Raw genomic sequence first — 26,919 nt, 5'->3', positions numbered from 1 at the left:
GAACACACACACACACAAGCATGCACATACACTCTCTCTCTCTCTCTCTCTCTCTCTCTCTCTCTCTCTCTCTCTCTCTCTCTCTCTCTCTCTCTCTCTCTGATAGCTTTGATTTTGCCTTTCACCAAATGTTCTGAGCCTTATCTGTCAGGCCTGATGATAGAGGGTGGCAGGCCTGATGATAGAGGGTGGCAGGCCTGATGATAGAGGGTGGCAGGCCTGATGATAGAGGGTGGCATGCCTGATGATAGAGGGTGGCAGGCCTGATGATAGAGGGTGGCAGGCCTGATGATAGAGGGTGGCAGGCCTGATGATAGAGGGTGGCATGCCTGATGATAGAGGGTGGCATGCCTGATGATAGAGGGTGGCAGGCCTGATGATAGAGGGTGGCAGGCCTGATGATAGAGGGTGGCAGGCCTGATGATAGAGGGTGGCAGGCCTGATGATAGAGGGTGGCAGGCCCGAAAGAAAGGGTTAAAGCATCTTGTGAGTTATTGCCTTCCACTGTAGTCATAGCAACAAGTTCATAAGTAGCTTCTCTGATCTTCTTCTGTTGCTTTGTGCAGGTTGCTAAGATACAGATTGCATTCAGAGGTGCAAACATGTTCAAATAAGAAGAAGAATGAACTTTAAACACTGTAAAAAATATTTACAAATATAAAAACATTAGAGCAGAGCTATCCTATTAGAACTATCCGATTTACAAAGAAATGGTTGAATTGAACCAAACGTAACAGCAACAAGAAAATAAACAATAGTTAACCTAAGACCATCATTAATAATGTTTTGTGCATTATTCCTAGTTCTCATTGGTCTAGAAAGATATATGAATATAAAATACACTTTAATAATCTTCTACTTTGGCTAACAACCGTCTCGCACTACAGTAGACCAGTAAGATCGTTTCTAAAGGTAAACCGGCCAATCAGATGATTTGGTTGTCTGTAGTCGAGCCTGTTCCTGGATACACACGGTGGATACAAGGGCAAAGTAAAGCATTGCCTCGGAGTTGCATCATTCTCTTCCCAGGTCTATTAGCAGGCATAGTCTGCCTAGCTCCTTATGAGACCCACTCAGAAAGCAGAATTAGACACACTTCCTCTTAGTGCTGTGACCTTTGTGAACCGCTGCATCATGAGTTCTAATCCAAGGAGAAATGACCACGTCTGAGCTGTACTGGGGTATTACTGTAGTTGGTATATCTTTATTCCTTTTGAATTACTGTAACACAGTTGAAAGACAGAATTTAGAAGTATAATATTAATAGTCAATGATCCTACCTAGATTTTTTGGCAGATAATATTAAAGATATGATTAATCATATGAAGATATCTGATCTGTGTACTTACTTCCAAAATAATCATTGTAAAAGACATATATGACTAAGACCGCATAGCCCCGCACTTGACACCGAGGTCTTCCTTCCCTACCCATTTCCCTGCCCTTCAAACGGCGGAGGCCTTTTTTTCAGAGGAAAACGTGCATTGATCGAAAAGACAAACAGCATCCATACTGACACCGCAAACAAACAAACAAGCAGCTGGAAGCTGTGAAGCAACGGTGGGGGAGCGTTTGGGTTGTTTTGGATGATAACGCCTGATCCCTCTGTCCTGTGTCATTGTAACGCTCTGGCCTCTCAGCTCAGCCATCAACAAGCAGACAAGAGGACAGACAGAGTAACTCTACCGCCTGCCGTGGAAATGTCCTGTCTGTCCCTAAGACACACTGTCCCTCGTGGACTATTGTGTGTGTGCGTTTGCAATTTCCCCCACCGCATGACTGTTTATGAGTGTGTGTGTGTATAAATCAGTCTGTGTGATTAAAGCAGGATAATTAGAGAATAATGAAGCCTCAGTGTGATTTATGAAAATAGATTCAATGTCACAGCTGAATAGTGGCCGGTTAAATGACACTGACCCACCAAATACCAAGAGAGATTTGAACAAAGACTATCCTGAATACAAGTGAGAGGTTGGGGACTGGACTGGGCCAGGGTGGGCCTGAGGGAGGGGTAGTGGGATGTGTTGGCTTCGTAGCGAGCCAAAGGACCAATGCGGCCAGGTGGTTGGGTTTTGGTTTATTCTGCTTACATCTAGAGAAGAAAGAAAAGCAGCTTTACCTCTCCAATAGTGATTAAAGGCCATGTTCTCCCACCGGGCTTCAGGCTAGTCTGGGTCCATTCAATCTCCGGCTTGATTACTCGATTGGACTCATTGATTGGAGAGGCACTTTAATGACCTATTGTCTCAAGTGTTAATCAGTTGTTGACAGACAGTTCTCTCTGGGACCAGCGGGGCTCGCTGAGACGGTCGGCCAGAGAGGAGAGGACCGATGTTCACTGGACTTACTGGGGCTGAATGATTCAAGGGCTATAAAAGCAGGAAGCACGTGGACCATGGACGTTCACGTTGGCCACATCCTCTGGAGCGCCACCGTGCACGAGAGTGACATCATCGTCAGGGAGGGGGGTTTAATGAGTCAGATGTACTTGGTTGGTTGTGCTCAAACCTTTTGCACTCACTCTGTTTTATATTTTATCGTTATGTTTTTACCACCCTGTGAGTTACCCTGAAATGAGAGAAAGATTGAGATATAAAAATGGGGGTTTGGTGCATGGTCTCTCTGTATGCACATTTCATCTTGTATTTATGGAAACTCTGCAATTGCAAATCACATAAATTCTAAAGAAATGTAGAACCTTGTAAAATATTACCTAGGGGATAGAGACGGGGGGATTTTATGAATAAGGTCCACTGGTGTAAAACTGAGTTAGTGACCAAGATTTGGAATGGACCAGCAAGCGTAATGTGTTCAGCTGTATGGCTAACGCAGTGAAAAAATAATGGTGTCATTAGTGATCATCCAAACCCCAAACCTTACAGATTTGCTCAAACAATTTTCTTCATCCAAAATGACAAATGACCCCTAATGTATAATTATTTCTATTGAAAAAAGTGCTAGATGAAAAGCACTAAATGGGCCTGGATATCAATTTCTAATTTGTATTACCCCCATTTAGTCACAGTTTTCCTTTTGAAGCCCTGTTGCAAAGAAAGAAAGAGATGAAAAGAGAGTGACGGAGAAGGAAAGTGACAGGTACTTAGAGGCATAGTGAGTCTGTGGGTGTGTGTATGCATACAGTACATGCTCCCCCCCCATCTTTATTACCTGAGACAATAGAGAAATTAGTTTTGACACAGAGTGGCTCTGACTGCTATTGGTGACATTTGGAGGAGGTGACGAGGGCTGCCACTGCAGAAGACTGTAAACTTTGACACAAAAGGATTGGGTGGAGATCTAATGCAAATTGAGGTGGAGATAGAGAGAAGTTGTTTTACATCTTGATGACTGCTTGGTGAACATAATTTCAGCAACAATAAAAGCATATTAAGAAACACAAAGAAAACACCATACTTCTCCATAACTGCAGCAACAGAGATATGGCATGGCTGGCCGTTTTAATTATGGCATGTGGGGCCTCCTGTGGTGCCGCCTGTAGATTATGTCGTATGTTGCCTTTTTAATTATGGCATATAGTATAAGCTGTCAGTCAAACTAACCTCGACGGTTAAGCTTAGGTATTCATTCGGAGTGGTTAAGGTAAGGGTTAAGGTTTGGGACATTGTTAACCTCAACGGTTAAATGTAGGTATTCATTTGGCGTGGTTAAGGTAAGGGTTAAGGTTTGGGATATTGTTAACCTCAACAGTTAAATGTAGGTATTAATTCGGAGTGGTTAAGGTAAGGGTTAAGGTTTGGGATATTGTTAACCTCAACAGTTAAATGTAGGTATTAATTCGGAGTGGTTAAGGTAAGGGTTAAGGTTTGGGATATTGTTAACCTCAACAGTTAAATGTAGGTATTAATTCGGAGTGGTTAAGGTAAGGGTTAAGGTTTGGGACATTGTTAACCTCAACAGTTAAATGTAGGTATTAATTCGGAGTGGTTAAGGTAAGGGTTAAGGTTTGGGATATTGTTAACCTCAACAGTTAAATGTAGGTATTAATTCGGAGTGGTTAAGGTAAGGGTTAAGGTTTGGGACATTGTTAACCTCAACAGTTAAATGTAGGTATTAATTCGGAGTGGTTAAGGTAAGGGTTAAGGTTTGGGATATTGTTAACCTCAACAGTTAAATGTAGGTATTAATTCGGAGTGGTTAAGGTAAGGGTTAAGGTTTGGGATATTGTTAACCTCAACAGTTAAATGTAGGTATTAATTCGGAGTGGTTAAGGTAAGGGTTAAGGTTTGGGATATTGTTAACCTCAACAGTTAAATGTAGGTATTAATTCGGAGTGGTTAAGGTAAGGGTTAAGGTTTGGGATATTGTTAACCTCAACAGTTAAATGTAGGTATTAATTCGGAGTGGTTAAGGTAAGGGTTAAGGTTTGGGATAGGGTTAAAACAGAACATTTAAAAACAAGAGGGAAACAAGAGGGATTGAACACTGGGATAGAACCCGCGATCCGCAGAGCTATAGCTTGTAGTTTAACCCATCCCTAGCTAGAGAAGATGGTAATTGGTGGTGGTGTTGCCCGTAGTGGACGGTAGGAAATGACTATGGAAATAAAATGACAACTCATAATTTCACCATTTAGAATATGCCGAAATAAATGAGAATCGTCTAGACTGGCCTGATATTACTGTACATAAATTAACAGCTCCTCTGTATAAAACCTGTACTTTCATATTCATGTCTGTTGTTATTTCTATCCTATTGAAAAGCAGAGTGGACATAATGGTTTAAGCATGCATGTCCCCCTGTCCGTCTAGATCTATACCGAGCCCCTCGCTGGCTGTTGCTGCATCCTTCTCTTTAATTATCTCCCCCTTTCAATCCCAACATCGTCAAGTCTCATCAATGCTTCTTCATTTTTTGTCAATACCAGCACAGGCATAAGCTCTCCACACCTGGCCAGTCACCATGGAAACCTCACCTCTAACAACAAAGAGCTCTGTAAGAGACGGCAACGCTGTGTTCTCCTTGATTAGATATTGATTAAGCTTTTGTAAAACAAAATAGGATTAAAATGATTGGGCAGCTATGCTTACCCAGGGTCCACTCTAGACTTCCATTTAGTTATAAGCCTTTGTTATTTCAGAATCTACATGTTAAGGGGGATGGAATCGAAAACGCATAGCCTTTTCTCCTGTCATTTTAGAGACCCCTCCAGGGACAGGAAGATGCACAAAGCAACTAGTACTTTACAGGGGATTACAGAGGGCTGGGAGTTATTCTAGACGGATCTCAGCCTTGAATAGACTATTGTGAACAAATAGAGGCTTTTGAGTGGCATAGCCTATGCTTAGTGTTTCTGACATGTTACCCATTACAAGGACATGATAATAGGCCTGGTTGAAGTTGCCAGGGTGGCATGCTTGGGAGCCCTAATGGAGAAAACGATACATTTATGAACGATTAACATCATATGCTAAATGCATGCAAAATGACCAATAATAAGTCAATATTATTCAATAATAATATTATTATGGTGCATATTACAACATACTACGACGTAGACAAAACAACGTAGTTACACTGTAAAAAAAGAAAGTAGTGTTGTTTTTACGGTAACTTACTGGCAGCCAGTTATTTGTAAGTTACTATACAAAAAGGTTTGCTACTGTAAGTTCCAAATAAACTTTAGTTTAGCAGTACATTACTGTAGTTTCTATGGAATGTACGGTAACATACTGTACTATTTTTCTACAGTAACTTACAGGTACCTGGCTGCCAGTAAGTTATCGTAAAAACAACAGGATTTCTTTTTTTTCTTTTTTTTACAGTGTATGAAATCCTTATTAGCATGCCTGTGTAAGCGGGATGCAGGATCAACTGGATGTTTTTTGTTTTTACTATTTGAGCAATTACCTATTTTTTTTCTCTCACACCTCTAATTGGGACTCCAGACTGTATCAACACAAGGCACCTAACAAGTGTGAACTTCTCACTTACCAGAGAAGTAGGTGTGTGTCACCCTCATGCAAAAGAGGGAACTGAAGAGCTGTAAGGTTGAGAGAACTTGGAGAACCCACCACACCTCTCCTGCTTGAAAAAGTGGGGATCTCTTAATTGAGGGTAACCATTCAGAGGAATTTCGAATTAACATTGTTGAAACAATCTGACCCTTTCTCATAATAGTACACAACCAAACATAAAAACATCCATCTCTTTTATTATCTCCCCCATAACAGATTTTTAAATGTATTTTTTAAAATCTTCAACTAGTCTTTAATTGGTATTCTACACTCTGAAGAGTACAGATGGAAGTGTTCTTGTAGTATTCTATCTTCTTTTACCCACACCCCTCCTTCCCCGAAAACAAACAACCAAAAGCCTGTTAGCTGTGTTTCATTGGCTTTAGGGGAAACAGGACAGATTGAGTATCGACAGTGGTAGCTAGCTGCAGAAGCTTATAGCTCAGAGGCAACACTGTGAAATCTCAGGGGTAGGAGAGAGACACAATCAAAAAGGCAGAAATAATTCTGCAAAGACTCACATCGAGGACCTATCCAGTTTGTCATGAGGAATCATGGACTGTCGGCAGCACAATGAGGAAGTCTCCAGGGACACAGACCAGGAGTCACCATGTGATGGCTACGAGTTACTGTTCCAACTGGGCCTTTTGCTTTTTTATCGTCTGCAGATTTAACCACTATAAATCTGTTTCCACACCGATACTATTTTCTTTGTACCGGGGGACAAATAAAGAAGATACATCTTTAGTGTCTGTGGGGACTATGTGGTCATTGAAATCCCTTGGGTGACATACTCTATTCTGGGATGTGGTGCTGTCCAACCAGAGATACTCAAAATAAAGAGTAAAATCTTATTTGGCCCAACTGAGTGTAACCTTTGAACTGGGCTGTGACGTGTGATGTGTCATGGCTGGTGTCCTCACTGTTTAGGGTTAACGAAAGCTGAGGTGAGTTGGTCCATAAGAAGGTCACCTAGTTAACCACAGACAGGCTCAACGTTACTGAAGCCTCTGTCTGTACTACAAATATTTCCTTCCTTCCTTTTCCTTTGTTATTATGGTCTACGAGATCAAATTCATTGATTCGTCTATTGATCTTTTACTTCTTATTAGTCAGATGCCAACTCACAAAAATCCCTCGTGCACCTTGGTTTGTTTCAACTGGTACACCCCAGAGGTCAATGGAATATCCATTTCAGGTTCATCAATTCACAAATGATTCCCCTCCCACTCCCAATCTCCGTCCCATTTATTATGCATTATTCGTCCTTTTTAAACGATTTTCTACTAACCTTCTCATCTAATTTGTTATTCAGATATGGTTAGCACTATTATCTCAATTAATACAATGACACATTCTAAATGCATTCTGTGTATATATCAAATGACAGAAGGCACCACAAGATGTTTTACAGCTATACCAACCAAGGCCATGTCATGGCATGCTCTTCCAAGTTCAGCAGACTTTAGTTGATTGTAAATGATTGAATCAATAAAAGGAGGACAATTCAGGCTCAATCTTCTACAGGACTGTGCTTTATTTTAGTCTAAGCAGAATATAATGAACTAGAGAACTACAGTTCAGGAGCACTATGGGAGAAACCACCCCGAATTAGGGAAAACAGACCCGTGCCAACACTAAGTCAAATTACAGTTCAGTTTTGAGAAAATAGGGATAATCAACTAACTTTGTTCAAGTAAAAATGAGAAAGATATATACAATTATATCTAAAATATAAATAAATCAGCTAATATGTACCTAAAATAAATGACGATAAAATACATAAAATGACATGTTTTATATGTCTGACAGAAGTCAAATCAAGTGGATGAAATGCGAGAGAGAAGCTGGGAATGTAATGTCTCATGAAGCAAAGTACAGTGGATGATTTTCGCTTTCCTTTATATCTTAATGGTGGCACAAAGGCTCTCATTTCATGTTTGATTAGGGCAACTCTGCTCTGTTGGTTTCATGTGGTAAAATTTGGTCCATGTAACCGATGGAAATGTAACTGTACTGTATGACCCCGTCCTTATTGGTGTCAGAAGTGGGATTGAGGCAAAACTGACACAAGGCAATCTTTACAACTGACAGCTGCATTTCAATGAAACAGAAACTCATCTCAGCAAGGAAAAACCAGAGCATGTTTACGAACAATGGAAAAGAACTAGCATTGGTATCCCCAGAATACAATGTATGTGCTCCGTTTTTGAAGGTAATACTGCCAGAGAGAATGAATGTGTTTTAAGGCAGACTTCCCTCTCTTGATCAGTTTGGTGTCAAGGCCATGGGTTGACCTGACTTGACCAAAACAGTGTTGTGGAACTTTTAATCTGTTAGTGGCACATTTTCTTCAGTGGTGTTGGAGTCAACCACAGTTGTTATATACAAGTTTGTCCAGTAATGTTGAAATAGCTCTTAAGAAATTATGTCTGAGAGAAACTTCCCGCATACAAAAAAGACGACAATAAAAGAGATGTCTCTGATTCTTTTTCTAGAAAAAAAAAAGAATTCAAGATGAAGAAAGAAATGATCAAACAAAAGAGAAATGTTTGGCTAAAAGACAATGATCATGGTAAATGACAGCTTATTTTCCATACAAATCTGACAACATATGTTCTGAGGTTTTCCAAAAGAACAGAAGGTCCACAATGAAATCCTTTTGTACGTTACTTACAGCCGATGCGTCCTCTCGAAATTGTGTTGTGCAATGGATTCATCATTATGAATCCCCATGACCTTTATAATCTTTACGGTCCAGTTTCTAAGTCTTGTACTGAATGTAAGAGCTTTCTGTCAACAGCATGTCTTTAAACTTGGCCATTTACATGTAATTCCATATGGGGATTGTGTAGCAAAAAGTCCCTTCAACATGTATCTTCAAAGCATATCAGAATAAACCTTGAGACAATGGGTCCATCCCAGCTTCAGCAGATAACAAAACAGAAAACATAAGAGAATGGAAAAAAAAGAACCATTTACCAACATTAATATAAAATCCATTTTAACATCAGCGCTTCAATATACAAGAAAAAAAAAATCCCTACTGTTTTTGATAAATTATTTCATAGTTTCCTTCTCGTAGTCAGTGAAATATATGAACTATTTCTTTATTTTTTTTCAACATGATTTATTGTATGGTCGTCTATAAAGAAGCCTTAACAGAATTAAAAAATAAGCTATGTAATATGTACAGGAGTACCGCAGGCAGCTGTGTACTCGGGCTGAAGGAGAGCAGAGGCAGGGGCAGGCCACAGAGGCAGGGAGATCTGCAGGGTCATTCATCCTAGTAGCAGTGCATCCGGCTCACCTGGCCCAATCCTCTCTCTTTCTCATCATACACCTGTGTTCTGTGTTTGGATAATGTGTAAATATGTTTTCAGCTCCAATCTGGCAACCCCTCACCCCCTTCTGCCCATACCCGTGGAGCTGTGGAATATAGCGGTGACTGGCGGGCGCCGCCCAGCCCCGGTGGCAAGCTAGCTAGCTAGCAACTAGCGAACTAACGGCTGCTGTCACTATCACCTGCTCCTCTGCATGGCACGGAGCAGACTGAGGGGCGGGCCTACTCTTCACGTCTTTGAGGTCACATATATCAGTCTCATCAGCTCCGATTGGACTAATCCAATTAGCTAGTGCGCAAGCAATCTTTCAACTGTCAGAAATATCATGATGTGTCAGTGTAAACCTAATTAATGGATTGCTCCAGGCTGGAATTGAAGCCCTACTAAATCATCTAGAATCAGATCTCTGCTATCTTCTCCCTGTTATGTAGGGTGGTGTTCAGCTGAGTGTATAGTGCATATTCATTCATATTTTCTCAGTAACCAAAAGGCCAAAAGGTTAAAATATCCCACCCTCTCCAAAGATTCCCTGCACTGCTGTGGATACGTTTTATAGTGACATCAATGTCCACACAGCCAAGTGACCTACTATAGACAGACCTCTCTACTGTACAGTTCTTACTTCCTGACTCATTTGTTTCTGTTCTATTATTTACATGAAGGAATAAAAAATCACTTTGATTCGAATCTCCAGCTTTGTTGTCAAACATGATCCCACACGTTTCTGTGATTAACTGCTCTTTATGTTGTTTATGATAAAGTCTTCCTTTTAGTGTCTTTTAAAATTGCACGATGACCTGATGGATCCAAGGCATTAATGTTTCAATGACAGACAGCACTCCTCCTGACTGACTGACAGTGTGATTCTGTCTCTGGCTCCTCCAGCTGCCCTGGCAGAGGTCCAACATGCTCCCCCAGCTCCCACCATACTCTCTACGCCTCTGGGTAAATACGCAGCTCTTATTCCTCCCCAGCCTGACAAGGCAGGCAGGGCCCATGGGGAAGGCAAGGCTCTGAAAGTTTCCACTAATCATGACATCATAGCGCCTGATGCCCTGAGTATCGAAGTGACTTTGTGGAGTTTCAGTTTAGCACGCATCCCCCCCCCACCCTCCAAACCCACTTCACTTCCCCTCTCACTTCCCATTTCCACGGCGAAAACCCCTTTTTGCGTTACCTAAGCGAGATGACGGAAAAGCTCTCCTCTTCTCCCAAAGCAGCTATTAAATGAGAGCCATTAATTTCTCCCTCCTGTCCAACAGGTTCCTTTAATTATCTCTCCACTTTCAGTCAATTACATTTCACTTCCTTTCCTTGACAATCACTGCTATTTTAGGGTGAGTGTTCTCTACACCCAGGGGCTGGGGTCTGCTAGACATGCTAGGCAGATCTCTCTTTGCTCACTAGGATTGGTTATTCAACCCATCCACCAGCTTCAGAGCTCAGATGATTGGTTAACTAGCCTCTTAGTCAACCTATTCGGCTCTTAGGATTGGTTACTCTGCCCCTCTGTCAGCCTCGGAGCTCTGAGGTTTCTAACTCCTCATGAGAACAGACTTTATGGAATGCAAACTAGGAAGGTATTATAACTAGAACCAGTAGAGGAGGCAGAATAACCAGAGGTTAAGAAATGTGAATAACTGCCTCACAGGTGCTAATGTTACATGAGAAGGTCAGACATTACAGTGACCGTTGACATGACCAGAAATATGTTTTTGTTATATTATATTTTACATACAGTACCAGTTAAATGTTTGGACACACCTGCTCATTCAAGGGTTTTTCTTTATTTTTTACTTTTATCTACAATGTAGAATAATAGTGAAGACATCAAAACTATGAAATAACACATATGGAATCATTAAGTAACCAAAAAAGTGATAAACAAATCAAAATATATTTATATTTGAGATTCTTCAAAGTAGCCACCTTTTGCCTTGATGACAGCTTTGCACATGCTTGGCATTCTCTTAACCAGCTTCATGAGGTAGTTACCTGGAATGCCTTTCAATTAACAGGTGTGCCTTGTTAAAAGTTCATTTGTGGAATTTCTTTCCTTCTTAATGCGTTTGAACCAATCAGTTGTGTTGTGACAAGGTAGGGGTGGTAAACAGAAGATAGCCCTATTTGGTAAAATACCAAGTCCATGTTATGGTAAGAACAGCTCAAATAAGCAAAGAGAAATGATTCCATCATTACTTTAAGACATGAAGGTCAGTCATTATGGAACATTTCAAGAGCGTTGAAAGTTTATTCAAGTGCAGTTACAAAAACCATCAAGCACTATGATGAAACTGGCTCTCATGAGGACAGACACAGGAAAATGAAGACCCAGAGTTACGTCTGCTGCAGAGGATAAGTTCATTAGAGGTCCAGCCTCAGAAATTGCAGCCCAATTAAATGCTTCACAGAGTTCAAGTAACAGACACAACTCAACATCAACTGTTCAGAGGAGACTGTGTGAATCAGGCCTTGCTGCAAAGAAACCACTACTAAAGGACATAAATAAGAAGAAGAGACTTGCTTGGGCCAAGAAACACGTGCAATCATCATTAGACCGGTGGAAATCTGTGTTTTGGTCTGATGAGTCCAAATTTGAGATTTTGTTCAAACCGCCGTGTCTTTGTGAGACGCAGAGTAGGTGAACGGGTAATCTCCACATGTGTAGTTCCCACCGTGAAGCATGGAGGAGGAGGTGGGATGGTGTGGGGGTGCTTTACTGGTGACACTGTCTGGGATTTATTTAGAATTCAAGGCACACTTAACCAGCATGGCTATCACAGTATTCTACAGCGATACGCCAACCCATCTTGTTTGCACTAAGTGGGACAATCATTTGTTTTCAAACAGGACAATGACCTAACACACCTCCAGGCTGTGTAAGGGCTATTTGACCAAGAAGGAGAGTGATGGTGCTGCATCAGATGACCTGGCCTCCACAATCACCCGACCTCAACCCAATTAAGATGGTTTGGGATGAGTTGGACAGCAGAGTTAAGGAAAAGCAGCCCACAAGTGCTCAGAATATGTGGAAACTCCTCCAAGACTGTTGGAAAAGCATTCCAGGTGAAGCTGGTTGAGAGAATGCCAAGAGTGTGCAAAGCTGTCATCAAGGCAATGGGTGGCTACTTTGAAGAACCACTTTTTTGGTCACTACATGAGTCCATATGTGTTATTTTATAGTTTTGATGCCTTCACTATTATTCTACAATGTAGAATATAGTAAAAATAAAGAAAAACCCTTGAATGAGCAGGCGCGTCCAAACTTTTGACGGGTACTATGTTTCCAAACAGACATAAAGTGAGTTGAACGAACAACATCAATAACCTATAATGTCAATCTAAATATTCTCATCTGAACATGAGTGGGTGGATTTCAGTCCTGCGTAAGGCGAGTCACCCCTAAGTTAACATTCTCTAGACAGCCTGTGCCTTGACTTAAGGCCAGACAGGGCCAGATCTGAGCTGAGATGGGCTGAGCTGGCAGCCTTCTGCAGTCAGTAAAAGAAGGATATAAAACCCACTTCTCATTTCTGATGTTCCAGAGCCTGGCTTCACTACAGCTATTTCTGTTTTCACTGCATGTCACACTAATAACCTTCCTCCCCTGTGTAGAAGAGCAATAAGAGTACCCTCGTTCAAACAGCTCCCTGATTTAACATGGTCTAATCTAGCCTTCCCAAGCATGTTTCTGCAACTCCCTGGTGCAACAGAAAGGCTATACAAGCGTAGCACGTTAGCCAAGCAGGGAATATAAGACTGGGCAGGGGATTGGACCTAGGCTGAACCTAACCTTGCTCTAAGTTGACTGTAGGGGTATGCAGCATTTATCTGGTGTAGGAGCCATCAGAGGGCTCATGGTGAGGCTAATGGGACTAGTCCTGCAGGAGGTGCTTTTGAAGCGGCAGAGAGACAAGCATTACGAGATTTCATCGCTCACGGAACATTAGGTTTCCTATTGATTAATTCAGCATTACATAAATAATGAGCACAAAAGGGCTGCTGTGAAGAACATGCATTCATATTGACCTACTTCACATTAATTCATGTGGCTTCCTAGTTCCTACATGTTTGGCTGACTTCATAACAACTAAAGGTTGAGTGTTTTTACTGTTTTTGAAGACAAGCCGCGACAACCCATGACCAAAGCTGTCTCTGTTTTTTCAATGGGCATCGTTTTGATTCAAAATAACTACTGTGCTCCTCCAGTTCTGAACAATATTCTGTGCTTTGCAGGTGTCCCGACTGCAATACTGCCGTGACAAAGACAACACTTTTAGAGCTGGTTGTTTTGTGGAAAATGGCGGCCTCTGAGGCGGTTGTTGAGACACAATTAAGTGCAATAGCACATGCCACCCGGCAGGCAGCTGCAACAGAGGAACTGAGGGTTTTTAAACGGAAGAGTTGGTTGTCTGCTAACCATTTCAACCTGCTATTGTTCAGTACCTTTTGTGCCTTGAGCAATATTTCAAACCGGGTCTCTTTTGCCTTATCTTCAACATAATCTATACCCACGCCAATCAAATATCCAACATTAATACCCAGAGTAGCTTTGACATGGAGGGTTTCATCCTGCTTCCTGCATCTCATCTCCATCATAAATACGGCTGCGGTGATATCGGTGCCAGGTCAGCTGTCGGCATCCTTGCCAGGGAGCCGCTACAAACATAATTCTCTCTAATCTACCTTCTGTCATCACAGAGTATTCAAGGGACCATCCCCACTGTAATTTGGTCCAGGTGATTATGCAGATGACTTTTCACTTGGTTGGTGTTAATGTATAGAGCCTCACTATTACAACGTGATTAGAGGGAAAGGTGAAATAGCATGTCTAATACGGAGGAAGAGATAATCGAAGGCGACTGAAGCCAAACACTGAACTGAAGGTTGGTTTGAAACATTGTTCCAGGGGAACAGCTGAACAGCTATGAACAGCTAGGTTGGGGTTCTGGAAGGCATGATGGAACAGAACAGTGTCTATTCATAGCAGAGGAACACAAACACAAAGTCAGAAGCTAACATTCATTACAGTAATGTGGTATGATAAAAACAAGGATACAAATCAAGACAAATCCAAGAGCTTTTCGCTCACAGAAAAGATTGGCATTGTGTTGTATTTAAGCAGCCGGGAGAAAGAGAATGAAAGTCATGTGTCTTGATGTCTCTTGTGTGATGCAGGCAGGCAGGCAGGCAGGGCTTTCAGTCAGTGACTTGGAATGCGTCCGCTCTGCTTTGGAGAGCAAGTCCCAGAGGTAAACAGACACAGGCTGGACAGAAGGCAGCAGGTACCTAATACATGCCAAGTGATTCCTTATCAACCCTTCAATCCCATTCCCCAAGAGCAAGCCAGCACAGATACATGGAGGCTGCGCTTGCTGTGGCTTCGGTCCCCGGGGGAAAACTCCAAGAAGCATCACTTTAAAGGATAAAGTAAGACGAGGTTGGACATGCTGGCGTGGAGTAGAGCTCAGAGATCAGGGTTTGGCTGTTGACTTCTCCCACTTTCCTCTCCCCTTCTCTTCCATGTCCAGCTCTACCTCCCCCTATGCCTTCAGTCAACTCTCAGGGAGTTGTGAGGGAGGGGGGAGAGCTGGTGTTCTACTGAGAGAACTTGAGGAAGTGTGGACAGTGAATGACTTGCCATCTTATCCTTCCTCGAGACTCATAGCAAACATATTGATCTGGTTTTCATAGAGGGGCCAGCTGCATCCACCACTGTAAAATAGTCAAAATAAAGGGTCTCGTGGACACTAAGTCAAAGCCTGTCAAGTTAAGAGTTCAGAGCTGTGTTCTGCTAGGCATGGATTGGCAGGGAGGAGCTGAATGATGGCTGTGGTATGGCTGTAATTCAGACTGTGTTAGGTTAGGTTGAGTCGGATAGGTAGGTTTTTCCACAGGCTCATTATATAATATTTGAAAAAAAGCAGGTCAGGGATGGGACATGTTAACAGTGGCATGTACATTATATACGACAAAGTTAAATGAGCTCTAAAAGCTTCCACTGTTTTGCCATCGATAAATCTAGTGTGTCTTTCAGAGCAAGTTCTGCTTGTGTCTGTTCTACAGCCGGGGAGATGAGGCGATGTTTCTCAATCTCACCAGAGCTTTAGAGCGGCTTCAGCGGACATAAATATCCCTATCCCTCTCTCTCTTTCTCCCTCTTGCCTAAAACATGGTTATTTTTAATGGGTCTATTTTTTTCCGTTTACTCAAACGCCACGAGAGCCAATTCATTGTTATACTGTTGAGTCCACTCTTTTGGCAGTTTCAGTAGCTATCAACTCAATCATTTTCTTCTCTGCTTGCCTTAATTTTTGTCCATTAGTCCATCTCGTTTGCAGAAGCTTCTCTTTATGCATTTCTTTAATAACTTTTATAATAGCACACTCCCTGTCGTAATAATAGAGCTCAAAAGAAAAGAACACACCATGTCCGATTTGCTTGGTTTTTTACAGTGGATTGTCGCTTGAACACAAAGGCTTGTGGGAAATAAGCCTCTCATATCTGCACCCTGTCCAGCACAAACACTAGGAAGGTTCATCTGTCTTTTCTCTTCTTCTTCCCCCTCTTCTCAAAAACAGTTCCTTTATAGCTGTCAGATAGTGCTGTGAGTGAGTTGTACACCATGATGAGGGACATGTCCAGCGGCCCGACCGTAACATCCAAGAGAGAGACCCCAATGCCCCAAAGCCCACTGGGACGGGACAGACAAAATGAATATTTTTTTCTTTTTCATTCCTCCCCCCCTTACTTTACAAGTTCAAGTATTTTTTTCTTTAAAAAAAACAACAGCAAAAAAGAGCAAATCTACTTTTCTAGTATTCTACATGTTCTAATCTACTAACTGGTGGCAAAACAGCAACCAGAACATAATAATCAGCCCCTTTACTACGTTTCCTTGTCTTTTTTTCAATGTATACATTATTTCCTTTATCTTTTTATTCTTACTTAGGCCACTGGATATTGATTTAATGATTTATTTTGACTACTATTAAATTGTAATACTTGCAGCTACAAGGTAAGAGTTTTTTAATATATATATATATATGTATATATATTTATATTCTTTTAAAAAGCGTTAAGTCCTTTGGTCCCTATTTCCTAAGGAATGATGCATGTAAATTCTCCTGGATTCTCCATTTCTCTTCTTCTTTCCTCAGAGCTCGCCCTGTTCACAGAGCACATCACCTGTGTAGGCACGAAAACCAAAATGGCAGCAGGCTGGTGTGTGTATGTGTGTGTGTGTGTGTGTGTGTGTGTGTGTGTGTGTGTGTGTGTGTGTGTGTGTGTGTGTGTGTGTGTGTGTGTGTGTGTGTGTGTGTGTGTGTGTGTGTGTGTGTGTGTGTGTGTGTGTGTGTGTGTTTATGTGTGTGTCTGTCTGTCCGCGTGTATGTTTAAGTTGGCAAATGCACATACAGGTATGTACACTGTAGGATGTCTGAGAGAATATTTGTGTGTGTGTGTGTGTGTGTGTGTGTCTGTGTGTGTGTGGGTGTATATGTGTGTGTGTGTGTGTTGGCCTGTATGTATGCATGTTTGTTTGGTAAGAGTGTGTTCATGTCTATATATATCGGTGTCAGTTTGCATGCTTTGAGCATAATGTGTCTATAAAGGTTTTCCATCTTGTTTAAAAAACAGCAGCAAAAAGTTGGTCTCTGCAAAAAATCCTCTTCCACAGACGCCAAAGCAAAACAGGGAAAAGAGGCATTTGCTAAAAAAAAATTCAAAAAGAATCTCCGGGTTCCTTCTCCTCCTCAGTCACCCAATCTTCTCCAGCTATTCTTCCAGCAGAATCAAGGGACCACCCTTCTTTCATGATATGTAGCAGAGCAAGAAGTCTTTGTACTTTATACTGCACTTGTGGAAATAAGGTGTTGTGGCCCTTCATCCTGTAAGAGAGAGAGAGAGAGAGAGAGAGAGAGAGAGAGAGAGAGAGAGAGAGAGAGAGAGAGAGAGAGAGAGAGAGAGAGAGAGAGAGAGAGCAGATTCAGTGAGGTGAGGGCACAGGGGTCTTGTTCAGGGTGCTGGCTCCTGCCTGGTTTAGCACACTGACAGGCACAGCTAACAGAATGGAAAACAGACAAAGGAAAAGAAGGAGGATGTCAATCAGATCTAGAAAGAAGTGGGCTGAAGGTGGAGGGGTTGTGTTTTACCATAAGGAACAGTCATGTATGATGTGACAGCTCTAATCCAAAGGCGGTAGGTATTTAAAACAACTTTACTCTCGACACAGAAAAAATGATTTTACTAAACGTTAGCCTGTCATCTCTGTTAATTCCTCTGTTAATAGTATTTGCTGATCATTTGTGATAATAATTGTAAAAAATCGCAATGACAACCGAGGGAAGGGGGACGCTAAAGACGAAGGGATCCACTGAAGGTCAAATAGTAGCCCATGAATGATAATATTATCATGTTAAAAATTATTATTACATAACTCCAGGGGGAGGAAAAGTTTATGATCATCTTTTCATGCTTTTTTTGTGTAGTGAACAAATTAAAAACTAATACTCAAACTATTGGAAAATACACCCAGAGCTATAATGTTTTCATTGCCATAACAGTAGATATGAAATACATACTTTTTATGGATTTGTGTGCTTTTTGGCAATGGTTGAATAAGCTGGAGTTACAGTTGGATGCAATCATCCTTAATGTGTACTGGCCCTGAATCCTGGTACAAAAAGACAGCCAAATCACAGCTAATCACTCTCACAGAGCCCACATGAAAAATATCTGACTTTGTGGAGCGCAAGTCTTTGTTCTGTTATTTTCTCCTGAGAAATGAGCTTGTTACCATTTTATAATAGATCAGCTACTTAACTGTGGGAGATGAGATGCTGGTAACGTATTTCACATCTGCGGAGGCAAGCAGGACCATTAGAGATAAGCCTTTGCACAAAGATACCTGATTATAGATGTTCCAGTTTTTATACAAAAACACCAGTAATTCAAAGTAAGCATCTACCATAGAAGTTACAGTATAGAAGAAGAGAAAACATTCTATTTAAAACATAACAGCTTGTATTTCCAGAGGGGAGTTTTAAGTGGAAGCAACTGATGAAGACCAAACTACTGGAAAAACATCTTTATATCTACATGGATAACTACCTCCTTTCACACAAATGCGCACACCCTGAAGTGGCTCTCAATTAGAGATTCACGAGAGAGACACAGCCACAGGCGAGACAGGCGAACCCAGAGAGACCTGAGTTACAGGAGAGATCGGCAAACCCAGAGAGACCTGATCTACAGAGGAGACAGGCGAACCCAGAGAAACTTGATCCACAGGGGAGACAGGCGAACCCAGAGAAACCTGATCCACAGGGGAGACAGGCGAACCCAGAGAGACCTGAGTTACAGGAGAGATCGGCAAACCCAGAGAGACCTGATCTACAGAGGAGACAGGCGAACCCAGAGAAACTTGATCCACAGGGGAGACAGGCGAACCCAGAGAAACCTGATCCACAGGGGAGACAGGCGAACCCAGAGAGACCCAGTGCCCTGCTGGCTGATTGTCCTGACAGACTGCACTTAGTTAAGTCAGAGATCTGTATATAATGACACGATGTTCATGTCTCTGCACTAACAATGGGAGTTGTTGTCCCAAAGGCAGGAAGGCAGGTGACAAGCTTCGGACCAAAATAAGCCCATAGAAACGCATGGAGCTTATTTTTGGCAGATTTTGGAGAGAGTAAAAATATTTGTAGATGATTAATCATGAGACAATAGTAACTCATACATGGCATGCACCAGTAATCTATTCAGTGCTAAAATAATTACAAACACATTGAGTTAATTGTTGGTCATGATAATACTGAAAAGACCAGACTAAAACAACACAAGCAGAGGAGGCACCATTCATGGTATTAGTTTCTTTGATGTGTTTTTGATGGTGTTTGTGTGTGAATGTGGGTGGAGTCAGGCTGGGGTGTGTGGGGCTACACCACTGCCTGCAGTTCTGCAGTCACAACGTAATTGGTTAGCCCCCTCATAAATATATACATGGGAAGTTATCCTCATGTTAGGAAAACAAAACAATCACACCAAGTACTCCAAGTGCAGACCAAATGCAGGGAGGAGTGGAGGAGAGTCAACATTTTCCTGCGCTTCTTTACAGTTTGTGGATGGATAGATGGATGGAGGAGATTTAATTGGCTGCACAAACACAGGGTCATCTTGTCTATCACTCAACTAAAGAGCTGGGGATTGACTTAAAAAAAAGGTTATTTAAGCAAAGAATCTGTCTTATGACAACAAAAGTGGGCATCAGCCCTCTTGTGTGAAGAAATGTTGGTACAAATGATAAATAATGACAAAAACACTGTTGGCATACACAGTGCCTTCAGAAAGTATTCATACCCCTTGACTTATTCCATATTTTCTCGTGTTAGTCTGAATTCAAAATTGATTGAAAATATTTTTTTCTCTCACCCATCTATCTACACACAATAACCCAGAATGACAAAGTGAAAGCATGTTTTTAGACATGTTAGTAAATTTATTGAAGATGAAATACAGAAATATCTCATTTGCATACAGTAGGTATTCACAACCCTGACCTTTGGTAGTGATTACAGCTGTCAGAGTCTTTCTGGGTAAGTCTCTAAGAACTTTGCACACCTGGATTGTACAATATTTGCACTTTTTATTTTTTATTTTTTTTATTCTTCAAGCTCTGTCAAGTTGGTTGTTGATCATTGCTAGACAGACATTTTCAAGTTATTCAATAGATTTTAAAGACGATTTAAATCAAAACTGTAACTAGTCCACTCAGGAACATTCAATGTCATCTTGGTAAGCAACTCCAGTGTATATTTGGCCTTGTGTTTTAGGTTATTGACCTGCTGAAAGGTGAACCAGGGTTTCCTCTAGGATTTTGCCTGTATTTTTTTATTTAATCTTTTTTGTGTGAATTTTACCCCTTTTTCTCCCCAATTTCGTGGTATCCAATTGTTTTTTTTAGTAGCTACTATCTTGTCTCATCGCTACAACTCTCGTACGGGCTCAGGAGAGACGAAGGTTGAAAGTCATGCGTCCTCCGATCGATACACAACCCAACCAAGCCACACTGCTTCTTAACACAGCGCGCATCCAACCCGGAAGCCAGCCCCACTAATGTGTCGGAGGAAACACCGTGCACCTGGCAACCTTGGTTAGCGCGCACTGCGCACGGCCCGCGGAATAGAGCTAAATACAGGCAAAAGCATCACGTCTGGAGGAGTCGCTGGTGCGCGATGAGACAAGGACATCCCAAACCCTCCCTAACCCGGGCGATTGTGCGTCGCCCCACGGACCTCCCGGTCGGTTACGACAGAGCCTGGGCGCGAACCCAGAGTCTCTGATGGCACATCTGGCGCTGCAGTACAGCGCCCTTAACCACTGCGCCACCCAGGAGGCCCGGGTTTTGCCTGTATTTAGCTCTATTCTGTTTATTTTTTATCCAAAACAAAAAAACTCACTAGTCCATGCTGATGACAAGCATGTCCATAACATGATGCAGCCACCACTATAATTGAAATGATGAAGAATGGTACTCTGTGATGTGTTCTGTTGGATTTGCCCCAAACATAATGCTTTGCATTCAGGAAATAAAGTTAATTTCTTTGCCACATTTTTTGCAGTTTTACTTTAGTGCGTTATTGCAAACAGGATGCATGTTTTGGAATAGTGTTATTCTGTACAGGCTTCCTTCTTTTCACGCTGTCATTTACAGTGCATTCGGAAAGTATTCAGACCCCTTGACTTTTCCCACATTTTGTTACGTTACAGCCTTCTAAAATTGATTCAATCGTTTTTTCCCTCACCAATCTACACACAATACTCCATAATAACAAAGGAAAACCGATTTTTTGCAGTTTTTTAATTTTTTAATTGAATTAAAAAGAAAATATCACATTTACATAAGTATTTAGACACTTTACTCAGTACTTTGTTGAAGCACCTTTGGTAACGACTACAGCCTCGAGTCTTCTTGGGTATGACGCTACAAGCTCGACACACTTGTATTTGGAGAGTTTCTGCCATTCTTCTCTGCAGGTCCTCTCAAGCTCTGTCAGGTTGGATGGGGAGCTTTGCTGCACAGCTATTTTCAGGTCTCTCCATTTTCAGGTCTCTCCAGAGATGTTCGATTGGGTTCAAGTCCGGGCTCTGGCTGGGCCACCTGCATTGTCGTGGTTGTGTGCTTAGGGTCGTTGTCCTGTTGGAAGGTGAACCTTTGCCCCAGTCTGAGGTCCTGAGCGCTCTGGAGCAGGTTTTCATCAAGGATGTCTCTGTACTTTGCTCCATTCATCTTTCCCTCGATCCTGACTACTCTCCCAGTCCCTGCCACTGAAAAATATCCCCACAGCATGATACTGCCACCACCATTCTACACTGTAGGGATGGTGCCTGGTTTCCTCCAGACGTGATGCTTGGCATTCAGGCCAAAGAGTTCAATCTTGGTTTCCACCTCCATGCTTCACGATTGGGATGGTGTTCTTTGGGTTGTACTCAGCCTTATTCTTCCTCCAAACACGACAAGTGGAGTTTAGACCAAAAAGCCCTATTTTTGTCTCATCAGACCACATGACCTTCTCCCATTCCTCCTCTGGATCATCCAGATGGTCATTGACACACTTCAGACGGGCCTGGACATGCGCTGGCTTGAGCAGGGGGACCTTGCGTGCGCTGCAGGATTTTAATCCATGACGGCGTAGTGTATTACTAATGGTTTTCTTTGAGACTGTGGTCCCAGCTCTCTTCAGGTCATTGACCAGGTCCTGACGTGTAGTTCTGGGCTGATCCCTCAACTTCCTCGTGATCATTGATGACCCACGAGGTGATATCTTGCATGGAGCCCCAGACCAATGGTAATTGACCGTCATCTTGATCTTCTTCCATTTTCTAATAATTGCGCCAACAGTTGTTGCCTTCTCACCAAGCTGCTTGCCTATTGTCCTGTAGCCCATCCCAGCCTTGTGTAGGTCTACAATTGTATCCCTGATGTCCTTACACAGCTCTCTGGTCTTGGCCATTGTGGAGAGGTTGGAGTCTGTTTGATTGAGTGTGTAGACAGGTGTCTTTTATACAGGTAACGAGTTCAAACAGGTGCAGTTAATACAGGTAATGAGTGGAGAAGAGGAGGGCTTCTTAAAGAAAAACTAACAGGTCTGTGAGAGACGGAATTCTTACTGGTTGGTAGGTGATCATACTTATGTCATGCAATAAAATGCCAATTAATTACTTAAAAATCATACAATCTGATTTTCTGGATTTTTATTTTAGATTCCGTCTCTCACAGCTGAAGTGTACATATGATAAAAATTACAGACCTCTACATGCTTTGTAAGTAGGAAAACCTGCAAAATTGGCAGTGTATCAGATACTTATTCTCCCCACTGTATAAACATAATATGACATTTGAAATGTCTTTATTCTTTTGGATCTTCTGTGAGTGTAATGATTACTGGTCATTTTTATTGTTTATTTCACTTTTATTTATTATCTACTTCACTTGCTTTGGCAATGTTAACATATGTTTCACATGCAAATAAAGCCCCTTGAATTGAATTGAATTGAGAGAGAGAGAGAGAGAGAGAGAGAGAGAGAGAGAGAGAGAGAGAGAGAGAAAGGTACAGAATATCCATACACATTGAAGTTCACAAGAAAAAAAAGGAAACACAAAAAGGTCACGTCAGAACAGCAAAAAGGGTCAAAAGTCAAGTCATTATCGATCATGATCAAACCAGTCAATCAGCACATCAGATTTACCTAACAGCTAGCAGCAATCAAAATTAATCCATTTACTGCACTTCACAAGCTGCCAAAAATATACAAAATAGAGATAGAGATATAGAAAGAACTCAACGCCACGTCATGCAACTCACGCAGTCACAGTCCTGCAACATGACGTCATCAGAAATAAAATGACACCATGGGTTCAACTTACAGGTGTGGGAACTGGGAACGTGTCCCCGTGACTGGTGGCTACTGGTTGGCTACACAACGACCATGGAGAGGCCATCTCATGTTATGATTGGCCGGTTGGCAGGTTGGGTTGGGTGCAAAACAAAAGAAGAAGAGAAGCGGTGGAGTTCCAATTTTTTTCTCAAGTGGTAAATATGATGTAGACTTTACTTTCCCATTTATTCCAGCCTCTCTCTCTCTCTCTCTCTCTCAACGTCTCTGGCTGACAAACCAAATGAAGGGAGGTTATTACTGTCAAAACGAAAAAGTCAACAAATCAACAAATACAATTGGAAATATGGTGATAAAAATGGAACCTTCAAAAATAACTAAAATAATGGCCTTTATTTTTTCTTTTTGAAGCAGTTCTGAGAGAACATTTATAAGGTAAAAGACTAGAGTGCTGCACTGTACTCACAAAGATAAGACCAGGCCAAATGGCATGTTATACATCTCAAACTAACACAGTCACACTCTAAATAATTGGATTTTGTCCTTGCATTGTATGCAATGATGTTGGTATGTACATTGAGTCCCATAGCCATTTTCAAATGCTTTAAGTCAGAATGGCAGGAGACCAAACCCAGACAGACTTACCCCCCACCATCGCACGCACACACACACACGCACACACGCACACACACACACACACACACACACACACACACACACACACACACACACACACACACACACACACACACACACACACACACACACACACACACACACACACACACACACACACACACACACACACACACACGGCTGTTGTTAGAGACACACTGAGGATGTCATAATGACGAGCCTGTCCTCATCATTGTCCAGGACATTCTCCACTTGTCCCTCATCAATGTGTTTCGTCAAAGTCATTCCTCCGCTCCTCTCCTCTCCTCAGGCAGTCTGCTCAGACATTCAATTAGTGCTTCATGCCTTTATTCAAATGCTATCTGACAAGAAATGAAGGTAGCATTTATCATTTCCATTACACATTATACTGTATATGTCATTATTGCAATCCCTTCACTTTGATGAGGCCATTGTAAAACATCCACATATTATTTACAAGCAAATTGTTCATAGAAATATACAATGGAAGCACATGTACTGGTCTTATGCTGCAATTATGTGTAGTTTCACATATACAACCAAAATAACATGTTTCAGGTATGCAGTAGCCAGTGGAGTTTAGCTGGGGGGAGTCAGTCATGTCAGCCCACTGCCCCTCCTACTCCCTCCTCATTGGCCAGCACCCTGAGGGGCTGTCTGCCATTTAACCCTGGCTCTGGGCATGAATGTGAGCATGGCATGTCGTCTGCTCTTACCTGGATGTGGACGGCAAAGGGGTCAGTAAGGTCGGTTGGCATCCTTTGGCCGCTTCAGCTGCACCTTCAGTCGCTTCATGCCTATCTGAAAACCATTCATGGCCTGGATAGCCGCCTGGGCACTGGACGGGTTATCGAAGCTCACAAAGCCTGGGACACAAAGTAGGAGGGAGAGTGAAAGAGAGAGAGAGAGACAGAGAGAGATATAGAGTGAAGGAGAGATGGGGAGAGGCATAGAAAGAGAGAATGAAAAGAGGAGTAAAGAGAGAGAGAGAGAGAGACAGAGTGAAGGAGAGATGGGGAGAGGCAGAGAAAGAGAGAATGAAAAGAGGAGGAAAGAGAGAGAGAGAGACAGAGTGAAGGAGAGATGGGGAGAGACAGAGAAAGAGAGAATGAAAAGAGGAGGAAAGAGAGAGAGTGAGAGACAGTGAAGGAGAGATGGGGAGAGACAGAGAAAGAGAGAATGAAAAGAGGAGGAAAGAGAGAGAGACAGAGTGAAGGAGAGATGGGGAGAGGCAGAGAAAGAGAGAATGAAAAGAGGAGGAAAGAGAGAGAGAGAGAGAGACAGAGTGAAGGAGAGATGGGGAGAGGCAGAGAAAGAGAGAATGAAAAGAGGAGGAAAGAGAGAGAGAGAGACAGAGTGAAGGAGAGATGGGGAGAGGCAGAGAAAGAGAGAATGAAAAGAGGAGGAAAGAGAGAGAGAGAGACAGAGTGAAGGAGAGATGGGGAGAGGCAGAGAAAGAGAGAATGAAAAGAGGAGGAAAGAGAGAGAGTGAGAGAGACAGAGTGAAGGAGAGATGGGGAGAGGCAGAGAAAGAGAGAATGAAAAGAGGAGGAAAGAGAGAGAGAGAGAGAGACAGAGTGAAGGAGAGATGGGGAGAGGCAGAGAAAGAGAGAATGAAAAGAGGAGGAAAGAGAGAGACCTCCTTTTTAGCTTTCCACAATGCAACAACAATGTGCTTTAATTTTCTCTGCTCAGGAGGTAAATTGAAATTCTCTGAAATAAAAAGATGATTACACGAAATAACAAAATGGTTAATGACATAGATATCAAAAAGCTCCTAATTGAAAAGTGGTAGAAGTCAGAGGGTATCATTTGAACAAAGGAGAAGCAAGATGAGATTTTAAAAAGGACTGTCACACACTGAGTGAGATTTTGTTTTCTGTGCATGTGTGTTTGAGAAACTGACAGAGAATATCTGTGTGTATGAGCGTGCAAAGCAGGAATTTTAAAACTTGTAATTGTATTTAAGGTTTAATTAAAAAGGCTTCTGAAGTTTGTAATTTCCACATTGAAATTTCAGAAATTATATACCCTTACGAAAAATATATCAACCCCTACAAAAATGTTCATTAATTGTAATCCTCATAATAATTCACATTTCCTACAGGATTATTTTCCTGCTGTAGCAAACTGGCTAAAATGAAGATCCTACATCTATATGTCTCTGAGCAAAGCAAGGTGAAAGTGTATATGTGTGTGTGTGTGTGTAAAATAAGAAGAGCAGGGTTGGAGCATGTTGCCAGGCTTGGAGCTGAGCGTGCAGGGTGTAGGTGTGGGAAGGTGGAGGGGGCCGTAAGTAGAGGTGTCTCTCCACTGTCTGTGAGGAGAGGTGCCTGCCTCTCCTCTCCCCTGCCTGTGAGTAGAGGTGTCAGTCTCTCCTCTCCTCTCCTCTCCTCTCCTCTCCTCTCCTCTCCTCTCCTCTCCTCTCCTCTCCTCTCCTCTCCTCCTCTCCTCTCCTCTCCTCTCCTCTCCTCTCTCCTATGAGTAGAGGCGTCAGCCTCTCCTCTCCTCTCCTCTCCTCTCCTCTCCTCTCCTCTCCTCTCCTCTCCTCTCTTCTCTTATCTTCTCTTCTCTTCTCTTCTCTTCTCTTCTCTTCTCTTCTCTTCTCTTCTCTTCTCTTCTCTTCTCCTCTCCTCTCCTCTCCTCTCCTCTCCTCTCCTCTCCTCTCCTCTCCTCTCCTCTTCTCTTCTCTTCTCTTCTCTTCTCTTCTCTTCTCTTCTCCTCTTCTCTCCTCTCCTCTCCTCTCCTCTCCTCTGCCTGTGAGTAAAGGTGTCAGCCTCTCCTCTCCTCTCCTCTCCTCTCCTATCCTCTTCTCTTCTCTGCCTGTGAGTAGAGGTGCCTGCCTCTCCTCTCCTCTCCTCTCTTCTCCTCTCTTCTCCTCTCCTCTCCTCTCCTCTCCTCTCCTCTCCTCTCCTCTTCTCTCTTCTCTTCTCTTCTCTTCTCTTCTCTTCTCTTCTCTTCTCTTCTCTTCTCTTCTCTTCTCTTCTCTTCTCTTCTCTTCTCCTCTCCTCTCCTCTCCTCTCCTCTCCTCTCCTCTGCCTGTG

At 42.3% G+C, this 26,919-nt stretch overlaps 1 protein-coding gene across 24 annotated transcripts in view; it reads right to left on the bottom strand.

The window, feature by feature from the left end:
• Positions 1-7,494: 7,494 nt before the first annotated feature.
• Positions 7,495-26,919, bottom strand: part of LOC118362360 (CUGBP Elav-like family member 4) — a 195,113-nt gene continuing 175,688 nt past the window's right edge. For 23 of the 24 annotated variants that reach the window (XM_052481143.1, XM_052481160.1, XM_052481152.1 and 20 more), the window contains exons 12-13: positions 24,592-24,741; positions 7,495-17,208 (exon numbers count right to left, since the gene is read on the bottom strand). In XM_052481143.1, the coding sequence (XP_052337103.1) occupies positions 24,614-24,741 (128 nt within the window). In that variant the 3' untranslated portion in view covers positions 7,495-17,208; positions 24,592-24,613. Of the gene's footprint in view, positions 17,209-23,249; positions 24,217-24,591; positions 24,742-26,919 lie in introns of all 24 variants that reach the window. The other variant, XR_008081614.1, reaches the window with a different exon arrangement.

The sequence above is a fragment of the Oncorhynchus keta genome, chromosome 2 (assembly GCF_023373465.1).
Source record: "Oncorhynchus keta strain PuntledgeMale-10-30-2019 chromosome 2, Oket_V2, whole genome shotgun sequence".
Taxonomy (NCBI): domain Eukaryota; kingdom Metazoa; phylum Chordata; class Actinopteri; order Salmoniformes; family Salmonidae; genus Oncorhynchus; species Oncorhynchus keta.
This window is presented reverse-complemented; position numbering and strand designations above follow the sequence as displayed.